The 15675-nt window shown below is 39.5% G+C and overlaps 2 protein-coding genes across 4 annotated transcripts; one reads left to right on the top strand and one right to left on the bottom strand.

The window, feature by feature from the left end:
• Window positions 1-5295: 5295 nt before the first annotated feature.
• Window positions 5296-7722, top strand: selenok (selenoprotein K). Its single transcript, XM_067527209.1, has 5 exons — window positions 5296-5449; window positions 5922-6012; window positions 6729-6803; window positions 7159-7254; window positions 7370-7722. Exons 1-5 carry the CDS (start codon window positions 5374-5376, stop codon window positions 7371-7373), a joined length of 342 nt encoding a protein of 113 aa, XP_067383310.1. The 5' UTR covers window positions 5296-5373; the 3' UTR covers window positions 7374-7722.
• A 295-nt stretch (window positions 7723-8017) lies between these two features.
• On the bottom strand, window positions 8018-15379 carry actr8 (actin related protein 8). Of its 3 annotated transcripts, none has more exons than XM_067527205.1 (13): window positions 15103-15378; window positions 11935-12105; window positions 11737-11850; window positions 11381-11485; window positions 11097-11270; window positions 10661-10754; window positions 10294-10426; window positions 9970-10123; window positions 9739-9834; window positions 9440-9580; window positions 9032-9341; window positions 8546-8709; window positions 8018-8453 (listed from the first exon to the last, which is right to left on the bottom strand). In XM_067527205.1, exons 1-13 carry the CDS (start codon window positions 15235-15237, stop codon window positions 8310-8312), a joined length of 1935 nt encoding a protein of 644 aa, XP_067383306.1. In that variant the 5' UTR covers window positions 15238-15378; the 3' UTR covers window positions 8018-8309. The 3 variants fall into 3 exon arrangements, with proteins under 3 accessions (XP_067383306.1, XP_067383308.1, XP_067383309.1); XM_067527207.1 differs by having other exon boundaries at window positions 11737-11847; XM_067527208.1 differs by lacking the exons at window positions 9970-10123; window positions 10294-10426; window positions 10661-10754 and having other exon boundaries at window positions 15103-15379.
• Between the last annotated feature and the right edge of the window lie 296 nt (window positions 15380-15675).

Raw genomic sequence — 15675 nt, 5'->3', positions numbered from 1 at the left:
TTGTTGTTGAGGGTTTGAGAAATATGGTGAACGTATCCAACGGTAAGTGGTTTGTTCTCTTATTATTTTCATATTTATTACAATTATTTAACGGTTTTGTATTTTTTATAACCTGTAATGACAGTATACCTGTAGGCTAAATTAAGTAAACTAGTTAGCTTGTTAGCTACTTATGCCTGACTGCATCTACGTACCTGACAAAAACGGCTGCGTTAGTCAACGACAATATTTCCCAGCATATTATTTAATTGTTAAATATATCAGCTTAAGGCCCCTATTAAAATAAGCAATGATGTACTATCATTGGTAGGGTGATGATAGAAGGCAGCGTAGCCGCACACGCCATTTCATCTTTGTCGTTCAACAGTCTGTGCTGCCCTCTGGTGACTAAAGACAAAACTACCTCCGAATTGTCAAACTGAAACAGTTTCACATCATAAAAATACAGTGGATTGGATCTTCTTCTAACTTGGAAAAAGTCCATAAAAAGAGTTTATACAAGCCATTTAGAGAAGTTTGGCAGATTACTTTATTATTATCAATTAGCATTATGATTGGTAAAACTGCGACGTCTATTAACAGAGGAGGAGGGAAAAAACGCACATGAATAATTCGGTAGTTGTGTTATGATTTGGATTAAAACCATCAGACGGGGGAGCAACGCAGCAACTAAACATAAATTGTAAAAACTAGAAGTGTCACAGAAAACATAAAAGCAATCTAAAGAAAGTCAGAGAGGAACACATACTGCAGATATTACTGCAATATATTTTGGTCTTTATCAGATAGAGAAAGTGCAGCCATTAAAAACAATTTTATTAAGATTCAGTTTCACACAAACCATTGTCAGATACAAGTATTGGTCTAACAAGGATAACAAAGGATAGGTTTGCCTTTGTCACCGGTCTGCCATGCAATACAAAGAAGAAGAGGAAAACTAAAACATCTCAATGATACGGTAACCATGAACAGATTTTGTGTAGTTTTAGTTGATACAGAAGCATTATTTGTGTTTAATCTGCATTAAATGATATTATTGTACTCTGAAAATGTGTTGACGGGACATAATCTGGTATCTTGCAGTCCGTTTAGCCTACAGTAAATCACGTTACAGCGTGGACTGACCACCTGTGACTGTCCCAATCTAAATCTTGGGTTGGAACCTAGCTATTTTTAATAAAACGCCTCAGCAATTCTCAGAAAATGTTAGATCAAGTTGTGTGAGTCCTGATAATGGGTGAAAATTAATAAAAAACACTACATTAGCATACAATTTCATTTTCGTCACAAATATAAAAATCTTGTGGTCTCCTTTTGTTACAGAACAACCAGGACACATGATCTCTCCCTAATGCAGTGGATGAAATAAGGGAAACTCCATATTGTAAAATAACTTCACCTCTGAAGAAACTGAATCTACAGAGGCAGCTTCTGAGATCTTAGCTTGATTCAAATTTGAGATTGCCTGCACACTGCAGAAGTGACTGTCCTCTCCAACACATCCAGTATGAATGAGTTAACAGATTTTCACAGAGGTCAAATAGTTGGTGCACAACTTGCAGGCTTGTCTATCAGAGAAACAGCCCAGCTATGTGATGTATCAAGTCGAACTGTCCTCAAAGTTATGAGTGTTTATAACAAACACGGACACATTGCAGCAGCAAAGAAAAACAGGAGGAACAAGCCACAGACAAAAACTGTAAAACCAGCAAAAGCAGGAGCTAATGGAGAAGCTGCCAATCAGAAACCAGTGTCTGACTCTGCAGTTGACAACCATAATCCTCCTGAAGAGAGCAAATCACCTGCATCCCAGATAGAAAAGAAGTAACTTGTTCTGATTTGTTTAATATTAGGCTTTTTATTAAATTTTGACTGGTTATTGTTTGAATTAAGATACCATGTTTTTCATTTAGCACACTTTATTTTTTCTTGTAAAACTTCAAGAGTCTTGAATATGAGCATATGCTGTACAATACATTTTGAGGATTTTGCTAAGTCTAACTTATGTATTTTGAGATTAGTTAACTTTAGTTAAGTATAAACCAGCGAGTGCAGCTATCAAATGTTTGTCCAATAAAGCTCCAACTTTATATCATTATCTATATACAATAAAAGGGTTATTGCACTGTGTTAATGAAGATTCTGAATATTGTGACTATTTGTCACACTGAGAATGAGAAGAAAAACATGGGAACAAGTGAAAATAATTTAATAAATCAGCTGTATTTGTGGTACAGTTTTACTAATGTGCCGTTCAGTGATTTGGCAAGAGAAAATATATTGCTGTTCTGATCACCCACTATATGCTTTTTCTGTTTCGTTGTTCCCTCTACATTTTCACTATTAAAGGCAAAATGCCCATTTGTTAATCTGCCTGTAATATAAACAAAAGGTGATACCATAACACAGGTAGGTGCAAAATATTCATCACCTTATTTTTAAATGGCAAAGAGAGTAAAACGTTTTTCATTATTAAAATATTGAATACACATCAGGAAGTTTATCTTTAATGGTTTTATCAGGGGGGTGCAAACATTTGGGTCAGTAAAATCTTACTATACTGTGTTTTCTATCATCGATCAGAAATGTAACTAGTATCTATGTAAATCTGAAAATAATGTAGTGGAGTAAACCAACAACATTTTATTCTCGGAGAGTGGTGCTACTTTTCTCAGACAGAAAATGTAGAACAGTTGTAGCCGGGACGCTTTTATTCTGAAAAGCTCACCGGACGTGGCAATATATTTATTGACAACAAACAACGTTAGCGAAGATGAAGCATTGGTGGTGGGCAGGCGGGGTTCCTCATAAGCTACATGTTTAGTTGTAAGTACGGCGTTTGTGTTGCGTTTGCCTTCAAAAAGCGGTAACATTCCAACATAGTACCATCTATGCTGTGTACGTATGTTGCCGATATAGTTTAACTAATCTCGTAGCTGCTACCTGCTTAGCCAAAGTCACGTTACCGTTGCACCATCGAGTTTGACTGAACAGCTTAGACCGTAAATCGAGCTAAAGCTAACGAACTTCTAAATATCTATTTTACCTGCTGCTTCACAATTACAATATATTTCCCGGGAAACTGTCTTTTATTGTCCACTGGCTGTAACGTAGTTCTTAGTTGAGCGCGCAATGGCTGTGTGAGTGTTGGTAACAAATTCAGTTTAACACAGAGCTTCTGCCTTAGTGTACAGTTCGATGTGTGCGCTTTAAACAAGTTGCGTTTTTACTTCTTATTTGCTGTATTCTCAATTTTATAGACCGACAAGGACACCGTGCACGTCATGTGCACATGTTTTCCTACACCTGGATCCTTCTGCTTCTGTTTACAAAATAATGGAAACCCTGTGTGACAGAAGACTTGGGAGCACCGAAGTAGCAATTACATAGACCGCGGCCTGCTCTTGGTTGTCTGTCAACACTGTAATCAGCGAAAGTAAAATGAGTGACTTAACAGAGTTTGAAAGATGCCAGATAGTTGCTGCACGACTGTCTGGTGCATCTGTCACAAAAACGGCGCAGCTGTTTAATGTGGCGAGGGGAACAGTTTCCAGAGTTATGACTGTGTACATCAAGCACGGGCGAACAGCATCCGCAAAAAAGAACAGCGGGCGCAAGTCAAAGCTCACGGAAAAGGACAGACAGACACTTATCAGGATAGTTGATGAACACCCTGAGTATACAGCATCAAAAATAACCTCAGAGTTAAATAGACATCTCTCTCACACTGTATCAGTAAAAACTATACGGCGGGAGCTCCATAAGGCTGGCATTTTTAGAGGAGCGGCCAATTGGAAACCAGACAGAGAGACGGCTGGGGAAAAGTTTTATGGAAAGAACACCGAAGCAGAACCCGACAAAGGAATTGACACAGAAACACCTTTGGGAGACAAAATAACTGAACCGCACTGTAGTGTTGAAGAGTTCAACACAAACAAATCTGAACAGAGAAAACAGTCAGAAGAAGACAAGGGCACACAACAGCCTGTGAAAGGAAGCACAGGGGCTGAATACCAGGCCAGTGAAAAAGATGACCGCTTTAAACTGCATGAGGACAACGGCAGAGTACCTGAGCCTCAGATCAGTGGAAAGGAATAACTCAGTCTGATGTGTTGTATTTCCACCTTTCTATAACATCTGTATAGTAAATGTTAAGGGAAAACCACAGAATGCCTTCATTTCTTGATGTTGCCAACTGTTAAATGTGCCCATCACTTTATTATTATTTTTGCATGAATGCCTTATAGTGCAATATTTTGATTTTTCACTATTGTTTAATTTTTTGTGTTTAACAAACAAACGTGACTTTGGTGTTTGGCAGTTAAGAGTTAATATTAGTAGTTGGAAATAATTCTACTGTTGCAACAGTTTAACAGTACAATTCACAATACAAGTGTAAAAACTTGTTATTTCGACATCTTTCAGTCAGGCTAAGATGATATTTATTTTAACTATTTCTGATTGTTTGACTAGCATTATTTTTTGAACCGCAACTATATACAAAATATTGACAGCCATGGCAATAATTGCCTATGGCTGCAACTGTTATGAATGATAATTTTTGATTCCACTGTAATTAGTTGAATGTGAATCAAGACATTTTTACCAAGCCATCTCTGCTTTTGTTTACTACATTTCACGTTTATAGAACTTGCATGTACATGTACATGTGCTGTGGCGAGAGGAGTGAGACAAGTGCTGGCAGCACATGTACAGTACTAAACAAATCTTTACTTAGATTTTTTAAAAATTAAATCAGAAATATACTATGGTCTATCAACAAAGATTAATCTTTAGTGAGATAGGTAGGATGTACAGGAAAAGCTGTAGTGATAAAATAAATAACCATAACCATATACCAGGATTGAGTTGCTCTATGTTTAAAAATAAAATACATATGAGTCTATGAAAGCTATTTAAAAAGTGAAGGGGTTTATGCCACATACTGTATGCCTGCTTAGCCTAACAAATTATAATAGATGCTATTTCGATTGTGTTCTTAGTTTTGTGTAACCCATTTATATCAGTGAGGGTAGACAAAAATATAGGAAACACGTTACAATTCTACTAGACAACGAGACAGTCAAAAATAGCAGTTAAACATTTCTTTATGCGTGTATACACATATAAATAACAACGAACCTTCATGAAAGTTGGATTTATTGCAAAGGCTGTTGCTTTCTTTTCAGACACTATATGCTTTGACTAATAAACTGCAACCGGTTTTATATTGAATTGGTATCTTGTGCATTCAGAATTGTGAAATAAACGTAAGTTAAGTCTTTAGTTTGACACATTACAAACAGAAACTGCAGTTCATTCATTTCCCCCGCAACCACTGTACATGCGCAAACCGAGAATGACGCAGAATACATGACCCGGAAGTGCAGCGTCACTTGTAAACACAGCGGTGTTGAAGGTTTCAGAAAGATGGTGTACGTGTCCAACGGTGAGTGGTTTCTCCTGTCTCTTATACCGTTAGTGTCTTTATCTTTAGAATCAATTTTTAACCGTTTTTCAGATGTATTTTCGATATAGAATAAAAGTGGAATCTTTAATAATAGCAGACCCGTAACGTAGATTAAATTTAGCAAACTAGTTAGCTTGTTAGCTACTATTTCAGCGAGGCTGTATCTGCGTAGCCCGTAGAACTGCTGAGTAAATCCAACTTGTATACTACTACAAGGTTTTCCCATCTTATCATTCCAGTGTAAAATGCGGTATGTTAAACATGTGGCGATGTATAAAACCTGTATCCAGTTTCGCATAGTAAGGCTAAGTGGTAAATCTATGCTGTTCTTAATATGCTTTGGAAAGCGAGGTCCTTTTTCTGTTTCTTGCTTTTGAGCCCGATTGGCATTCAGTCAATGTGTAGAAATACGAGGCTATGAAAACGATTAATTTGTTTCTATCTATCCCAGGCCAGGTCCTGGACAGCAGGATCCAGTCACCATGGCGATTAACCTTACTGGTCGATCTCTTTTGGGAGGCTGTTGAGTTCGTCGGGTTGTTGTAAGTAATTCGGTCCAACGGACATAGAGTAAAGTAAATCGAAAGGTATAATATATTTTGTAACCTTCCATACAGCGTCAGCTATCCTACATGTTAATTCGCTAAAACTTGCTAAGTGCAATTGGTTGAAAAATTTGCAGTACAAAAGTCTCTTTTATGAATTAAAGTAATTACCAAGGGGGTGCAAACTTTTGCACTCATAATTAATATTATTTTTTAATACACTTCCTTACCATTTGTTACTTCTGATGATGAAATTAATGTGCACTCTTATTGTGTTAGGGTTAGTTAAGTTTGCATCCCCTTACATGCTATTTGAATGTAAGGGGATACTAACCTTTGGACCCAAATGTATATGTAACCATAACTGTTTTTTATTTAAAACATACTGCAACTCAGCTGTCTATATTGAATAATGAGAGCAGACAATTAATATTGGATTTCTAATATCAAATGTTATTAAATTGGCAAAACTAGAGCCCACAGCCACACCACTGGCTGTAGTACGCAAAATGGTGCTTTGAGCAGAATTTAATCGTAGGCACATTGACTCACATTCAGTGTTAACATGCTGATCAAGAGGTTTGTTTACCAACCTAACTTTGGTTGTTATATTATCACATTTACTAAGGAGCTGTGTTCTGAGGTGTGTGGAATTGTATTTTGTATTCTAAGAGTTAAGCAAAACAATTTTTCTTTTCTTGGTTCTCTGCCAGTTTTAAAACAATTCTTAACCCTGACCTGACAAAGGATAAACAATGTGCTTCGTCACGCTTCTCTGATGGCAGAGGGTAAGTCCCTGGTGTTTTTTCTCAACACACACATTGGGTACATGTCATATATGTCCCTCTATTTAAAATGAATGAGGGAGGCCAAAACATTAGGTCCACCTTTTCTCATAATGCACTCCAGAATGACGCCACTATGACCTCCATAATAAACAGAATTATCGCCTTTTATCTCAGAGTTTCAACTTAAAAACAGAGAAATTGTAACATTGTAAACAATTTGTTTCCTTTTCTTTGCTACCACTGGAGACATTGAGTGAATTTCAACATCACCACTAAAAACATTTCCTTGGTTAAGAGTTTTCCTCAGCCAAATTTGATACCGTTCTTACCTCTGCCCTGTTGCTTGTTTATGCAGTCCCCCTGGTCCCCCTGGTGGCAGAAGACGGATGGGAGGAATAACCCATGGTGGAGGTCCAGGTGCTCCACCAATGGGCGGAGGAGGATGAGGAAGGTATAGAGGAGTTTTTTTTGTTTGCTTTTTAACATAAAATTATATTATCAGATATACACATGTTGTTATAAAGCGATAATAGGTTTAACATTGTTTAACCCTTGCTTCTCTCTAGGTAAATGCCTACACTGGATGTGTAGGCGTGGGGCCTGGCACAGTGTCTGTTTCCTGACGTCCTAAGGAAAGATGGTGATGTTACAGTGCTGAAGCCCCTCTTCAATAGCTGCCGCTGCCATAAGCAGTTTCTTGATGCCTTTCTGGGAATTCCTACATGTAGGGGCTGGACTGGCTGATATAGCAGCTATACATATCACTTCCTCCCTTTTTTGGTCTTCTCTTCTACACTGGTTGGTTAGAGATGTGTTTAAATGACATCTCTTATGTTCATCCCTCCTGGAAATTATGAAATTATTCTGTTTTTTTTTTAATCATTTTGTTTCAATAAAAAGTTGCACTGTTAAAATACTACTGAGTTTGTTGTGTTCCATTACTGTCATACTTGGTCATGACCCTATACAGAGCTAAGAAATACTGATAAATGCACGCTCTTATTCTGGTTAGTCACATTGTACTGCTATTATTTTGAACAATACTGTATTTTTTTATAAACCTTCAGTATTTAAAAATTGACTTGCAAAGGACTGAGAAAATAAATTACATAATGGTAGAACATATAGTGAATTTGTCATTCTTTTAACTCAACAGTTAAATCTGTAAGAATAGCACTGAGATTATCAACAAAGATTGTCAAGAGAAACCTCGGTTGCAATGAAGTAACCTTGTGTTTAAATGCAGTATGGTAACAAATCCATAATGATTGACAAATGAAACAAATACAGTTACATCTGATAATGGTTTGTAAAACTTGTAGCTTTTTGGGGTAGATATACTGTAAGTGTTACATATCTCATGTTTAAAAGTTTTACTCTCATATGCAATGAAAGAAGCCTACTAAATCTATCATACCATGTTCAGAAATTAAAGAAACTCCAAGATTTATGGATTCTGTTGGTCCAACTCAAATGCTCTTATCTTTATGTGTAAAGCATTTGGTGTCACCAGACGAAGGCAGCTCTCTCGCGGAGCATTCGGACACCAAAACGCTGCCACTCTCTTTGGTGGATCCACATCTCTTGCGTAGTGTCCAGACATGCTAGCACTGCTCCACCCTTCCACGCTATCAGAGGAGGGTCCATGTCCTATAGCACATATACATTTATTTACAGTATATTATAGGAGCTGTGTGCAGCACTCATTCATTTAAAACTTCCGATAGCACATCCAAGGTTACCTTTGGTCGTGTGATAACTTCAACATTGTCTACCAGCCGTCTGAAGGAGGGCGGCATCTTGTTGATGATGCGGTGAAGCAGAAACTCCTGAGCACCGTGAAACATGAGCCCTCCTCCTACAACGAGGATGGAACTGTACATCTTTCGCTTGGTCTCGTCGGATGCTGTCAACAAAAAGGAAAATGTGCGCTGAAATTGGGGGACTTAAGCACTGTGAAACATCTGTTCAGTTTCACATCGTTTATTTCCTTGTAAATAAGATAAAACAATACTAGAAAACACGATAAAACATTTTATAGTATTTTAAATCTATACATTTCCTGACAATTTCTTTTCCTAAACAGTTGGATCCAATTTCTGCATTAACGTGTTACAGCTGGAGAGTGAGGAAGAGGTCTTGCTTGGGAACCTCTCTCTTCTAAATCAATTAACTCAAACACGGATAATTTTACAACTTTCTTGACTTAATTTTCTTTCATTCCTTACCACAGCAGTCAATACTATGCAGAATAGCCTTATCAAGGCCCAGTGCTTTGCTTTCAAACTGGCTCATGATTGCACTCTTCCTGGAGAGATGAGCAGATATGGGTTCCTCCACCTCTCCTGACCCCATCAGGCACTCCCCATGGGCAGGTCCTAGATCTATCTCCCCTTGTGTGCCTCCTCCACCACTGCCACTCCCACAGCCCCGGGGCAGATCTGACATCTCTCCCATTCCTCCTTGACTGCTCATCTCACCATCCAAACCTCCACCTGGTCTGGATGTAGCCTTTCGGTCTGCAGCAGACTTGGAGGACTAATGGAGAAAAGTGGAAAAATAAGCAAGTATAGCGAGCATATATCTAAAGAAATGTAATTTACTGTGTGAAATGTGTCCATATCTGGGTGTGTTACCTGGTCCTGTTTGCTCTGTGTGGCCAGCAGGTAGTGTTCATCATGAGGATCCTCTGAGTCACCTTGGGAACGGTACTGAAGTGATGTCATCTTCTGACCAACAATGCCAAATGTTGTCGGGTAGAAAAGACCCATAGGGGCCTAATACAAACATACACAAACAAGACACAACGTGAAGATCAGAGAGATAATTAAAGCCACGGTTCTAGTACAGGAGCTGGAGACAAATACTGTAAAGACAATTTAGGTGCAATGTAAACTCTTTGTCTTTTCACTTTGGCTCAAAGTACAGTATGTACCTGTAATTTCTCATCCCCTAGTCGAACTTGGTAAAGAAGAGCTGGGGCTTCTGGGAAACGTGTCTGGAATTCATGATCTTGAAGTCCTGATATGTCCTATTCAGAATAAGAGAACAATATACAAATATACATGTAAAATTAATCTTAAACACTGCTAAAAATGATCACTGTATAAGCCAATGTCCCAAACCCTTCCTCAAACAAACACATCCCAACCCTTGGGAAACACACTTGATCTAGATGACAGAAGTTTTCTTTTAGATTCTGGAGAAGCTGACAGTCCAGTCTGCTGGACAGCTGACAGTCTCTGTAGGGAAAACCTGCCCTCTGCAGGAGCCAGAAGAAAGTGCGTGTCACATCTGAGCCACCATACGCCAAACACAACCTGCAGAGTCCAACAGACAAATATAAATTTCCAGTATCCTATATTTTTTGTGCCAGTATCACCATTTCATGTGTGAAAATGATCCATAATCAAATCTGCAATTCGAACATAGATACATAATTTGAATCATACACATGAATTAAACATTAAAAGGTTGCTCTCAGGCCAACCTGGAGTTCCGGTGGGACACTCCATCTTCTACACAACAGAGACTGGTCTTCTGGTCTCCCACATCCACAACACAAGCACTGCTTAGCCCACTGCCAAATGTAGCACACACTGACTCCTGGTGCACAACAATTGCTACACACACACACACACACACACACACACACACACACACACACACACACACACACACACACACACACACACACACACACACACACACACACACACACACACACACACACACACACACACACACACACACACACACACACACACACAAGACAGAAATAGGTGGGGAGCATTGGTAAATAAAAGTAATTGTGTGTCTTTGTCTGGTTTAATGCCTTAAATGTATGTATGTAATACCTGAGAAGCCCATATTTAGCAGCAGCATGTTGACAACTTCCTTGATGTGCTGCCTGTTGTAGATGTCTGGGACTAATAAGATGCATCTGTAATACTGGCACCCAGTACAAAAACAAAGCACTAATGTAAGAAGAAATGTGTTTTCAATATAGTTTGAGGAGTTCCTGTCTTTTTGCCTCTTTAACTCTTAAAGAAACTCTTAACTCTTAAGAAAATTACATTTAGTCCTGCACAAGTCTTTCTGCTTCATCTTAACTCTTAACTTACTTGGTAATGTTAAAAATTTTGCACCTATTCAACTTATCTTTTTCCTGACATTTTTATACATGCTTATTTCTGTGCCTTTTAAATAATTGCCTCAAATAAACATTTATACACACTGGTAAACAAAACAATTTTAAAATAAAATAAATATTTTTATGAACCTTTTATCTACCTTTAAATCTTTGAGGGGGATGTCGAGATGCTTTTGAATGACATAACTCCAGATTGTCTCAAGATCAGCCAGAACGCCGGTCAGTGAGCCTCCAGGACCAGAGTGAACATTGAGCTGACCTCTGACTATAGGCCAGTAAATGTTGTAACAGTCAGATGGATTCACATAAAGAGCCTAAGGTAAATAAAATGTTGGGGGAAATAGAGGGAGAGTAATATATTAAAAAAATAAGGACTTCAGGGTTATATGTTTCAGTTTTTTAAATTATAGACTCCTGTACTGACCTCCTCTCCCACCAGATAAGGAGGATGGTGGGCTGTGCTGGTCCACTTTATCCTGGAGCTGCTGTCCAGTACAGCTGGACGGATCTGACAGTTATAAGCTCTGGCCTAAATACACATACAAAGAAACTGGCATGAAGACTAGATTTTTTTATATAGTTTTAACAGATAAAAGCATACACTATTATTTAATAGAATTTAAACTGGCCAGTAAAGACTTTATTACTGTAACACCTTTTTGTCATTTTTACCTTTTATTCATCTTTACCATTACAAGTAGAATAGAATCACTTTGCTGCTGTCAGCGAATTGTGTAGTTTTACATTTATGTGGCAATTCTCTCATTTTATTTTACACACCTGTTCAGGGGACACAGGAGTCCTGCGAACTCCATTTGACATCTTCTTAGACCAGATGGCCTGGTCAACCATTTTAAGCCCATTCTGCCTCTGCTCATTACTCTCTGGCTTCTGCTGAATGGCATTAACAAGCAAGGACGGTAAGACACATACTGAAAGATAGTACTGTGGATATATTTGTCTTCACCATTCACATACACTTAGACCCTCTCTTAATAGCCAAGGATCTTCATATCGGGTTTGTCCACTCTGTTTGTGTCTGCGAGCTATCACATGTGGGACTGTGACCGGAAGAGTGTCTGTTGCTCGGCCAATGCGGAGTGTCCTTGAACCAGGGTGAATGACAATTATAAAATTACTCTGTATTTGCTGTAAAAGAGGAAAAATATCATTATTTTAGGTTGTCAGAGTACACATACTCATGTCATGCACAACAGAAGTAGGAATTCATTACACTACAGCAGCCTCTTGTCTTTACAAAAAGCTTTCTACAATATCTTGGAACCTGCTGCAGGCATTTGTCCTGTTTTGGTTGCAAAACTTTCAACTAAATTGAGCACTGGTGTAAGGTGATAAGGCAAAAAAACTTGGGAGAAACTCTTTGCCTCATCAAAGCTATTGTGAACAAAAAGAGTTGATGGACATAATGTGAAACTCTGCATCGTCTTCTCTCACACCAACTAACCATCAATCTCCTCTTCCTCTAGACCTCCTGCCTGGCAGCTCCAACCTCAGCATCCTTATACCAATATAATCACACTCCTCTGAACATGTCCAAACCACCTCAATCTGGCCTCTCTGACTTTGTCTCCAAAACATCTAACATGAGCTGTCCCTCTGATGTCCTCATTCCTGATCCTGTCTATCCTCGTCACTCCCAAAAAGAACCTCAACATCTTAAGCTCTGCTACCTCCAGCTCTGCCTCCTGTCTTTTCTTCAGTGCCACTGTCTCTAAGCCGAACAACATCGTTGGTCTCACCACCGTCTTGAACACCTTTCCTTTCATTCTTGCTGATACTCTTTTATCACACAACACACCTGACACTTTTCTCCACCTGTTCCAACCGGCTTGCACTCGCCTCTTCAACTCTTTTCCACACTCTCGTTGCTCTGAACCATTGACCCTAAATACTTAAAGTCCTGCACGTTCTTCACCTGTAACCTCAACGTTCCATCTTGGATCCCTCTCATTCACACACATGTATTCTGTCTTGCTGCGGCTAAGCTTCATACCTCTGCTTTCCAGAGCAGACCTCCACCTCTCTAGATTTTCTTCCACCTGCTCCCTGCTCTTGCTACAAATTACAATTTAATCTGCAAACCTGTCTAACCTGATCTGTCAGCCTGTCCATCAGCAGAGCAAACAAGAAGGGGCTCAGAGCCGATCCTTGATACAGACCCACCTCCATTTAAACCCTTCTTTCAAACGGTCTTACAGCTCTCATACATGTCCTGCACCACTCTAACATACTTCTCTGCCACTCCAGATGTCCTCATACAATACCACAGCTCCTCTCTCGGTACCCTGTAATACGCTTTCTCTAAATCTACAAAGACACAATGCAACTCCCTATGACCTTCTCTGTACTTCTCCATCCGCATCCTTAAAGAACCTGTCAATACATTTCTATCCTCATCTTTAATCACCCTAACCTGCTGCACATCCTTCTCATTACTATCTCTCTACTCCCTACTGCCCAACCTAGCATATAAATTCTCATATGCTCAATTGCCACCTCTACCATCCTCGTTCCACCACCGAGCCTCCTTGTCCACTTTCCCCTTTCCCGATGACATACTGAGTACCCTCCTACCTGTCTCGCTGATCACATTAGCCGTAATTGTCCCAGATCCTGTCTCATCTCCTCCCTGAAAACTCTTCTTCCTAATTCTTTCTTGTTTAACTTCTACCAATTCCTCCTCTACTTTTCCATAGTCCTCTTCTGGAAGCGACTGTGGCGCAGGAGGTAGAGCAGTCGTCCACTAATCTCCCAGTTGCTGGTTCAATCCCCAGCTCCTCCGCTCCCATGTGAAAGTGTCCTTGAGCAAGACACTGAACCCCAACTTAGTTGCTCCTGGTGAGTGTTTTCCAGCTGTATAGCAGCTCCCCCATCGATGTGCAAACGTGAGTGTGAATAGGTAAATATGAAGCAGTGTAAAGCGCTTCGAGTACCAATAGGTAGAAAAGTGCTATATAGGAGAAGACTATTTACCATTAATCTTCCTCACAACCAGAGCCATTGTACACACCACCATCCTGTGTTGTCTGCTACTTTCTCCTCTACCAATAGTTTGGAGTCACTGATCTCTTTCAGCTTACAACATTGATATAAGATGTAGTCCACCTGAGTGCTTCTACCTCCACTCTTATATGTCACCCTATGTTCCTGCCTCTTCTGGAAGAAAGTGTTCACTAAAGCCATTTCCATCCTCTTTGTAAAGTTTTCCTCAATCTGTCCTTCTGCATTCCTGTCCTGAAGACATCACATTCTAATCACCTCTTTTTCCTTCACCAACATGTCCAATGAAATCTTCACCAGTCACCACTCTCTCACCTCTGGGGATGCTCTGCATCACTTCATCTAACTCACTTCAGAATTTCTCCTTCTCTCCTAACTCACATCCTACCTGTAGGGAATAACCACTAAGAACATTGAACATCACTCCTTCAATTTCCAGCTTCAGACTCATCAACCTGTCTGATACTCTTTTCACCTCTAGAACATTCCTCATTCCTCATTCCAGGATAACTCCTTCTCCATTTCTCTTCCCATCCACTCCATGGTGAAACAACTTGAACCCTGCTCCTAAGCTTCTAGCCTTGCCAGCTTTCCACCTGGTCATACAGTATATCCAAGACACACAGTTTATCCACCTTCCTTCTCTGCATCACCCAAACATGTCTAGCCTTCCCTGCCATAATCCCAACATTCAAAGTCCCTACTGTCTGTCGTACACTATTAGCTTTCCTATCTCTCTCTGCCTACGAAAACGCCCTTCTTCTCTCCTTCTTTGACCAACAGTAGCTCAATTTCCACCGGCGCCCTGTAGGTCAACAGCACCGGTGGCGGTCTTCGGAGTTATTTTAATTTTTTTGACATTTTCATAAATAAACGATTAACTAAATAAACTATAAAGAGTTAATCTAATATCTAAACAGACAAAACTGTGTCCTGTTTAGATTTAGATGGGCCTAAGAGTAACGGATAAGAAGTGTCTGCTAGTCAACATGTGCCTATGAACGCTAAATGGGCTAAATTACATCGTTTATACAGTATTTCAACAACTAACTACAAATATGAGTAATTTATATAATATGAAAACATGAGTATCAGATAACAATAGAAACACGGGACAAAGCTCACCTCCTGCAAAGGTTCCGGAATGGCAGGAGGCGCGATTGGTCTTTTCACTCCGCGCTGTTGCTCCTTCTCTCGCTCCTTCTCTCGGTCCTTTTCTTTCTCCTTCCCGTTGTCCTGCTCTTTCTCAGCCTGTGTCATTGTCACGTTTTAATTAAATAGTAAGACATGAAGAGTCGCGACGTTCTTGTGTTTGCCAAGTTCCTCAGTATACGATCAGGAACAAGCACTTTCTTCTTGAATGAGAGACTGCAGATTCTACTTCCGTGTTTGGTCACGTGATGTAAAACAGCGATTTTCATTTGTCGAATAAGTTTGTTAGTCTCGCCAATTATTATTTCTCTAAAAGAATCATTGTATATACATATATATAGATTCAGAAAGAGTGGACTGCAGCTGGAGTCAGTGCTTCAAGAACCACTACGCACAGACGTATGCAAGACATGGGTTTCAGCTGTCGCATTCCTTGTGTCAAGCCACTCTTGAACAACAGACAGCGTCAGAAGCGTCTCGCCTGGGGTTAAAGACAAAAAGAACTGAACTGCTGCTGAGTGGTCCAAAGTTATGTTCTCTGATGAA

Source organism: Channa argus, chromosome 13 (assembly GCF_033026475.1).
Source record: "Channa argus isolate prfri chromosome 13, Channa argus male v1.0, whole genome shotgun sequence".
In the NCBI taxonomy this organism is placed as follows: domain Eukaryota; kingdom Metazoa; phylum Chordata; class Actinopteri; order Anabantiformes; family Channidae; genus Channa; species Channa argus.
This window is presented reverse-complemented; position numbering and strand designations above follow the sequence as displayed.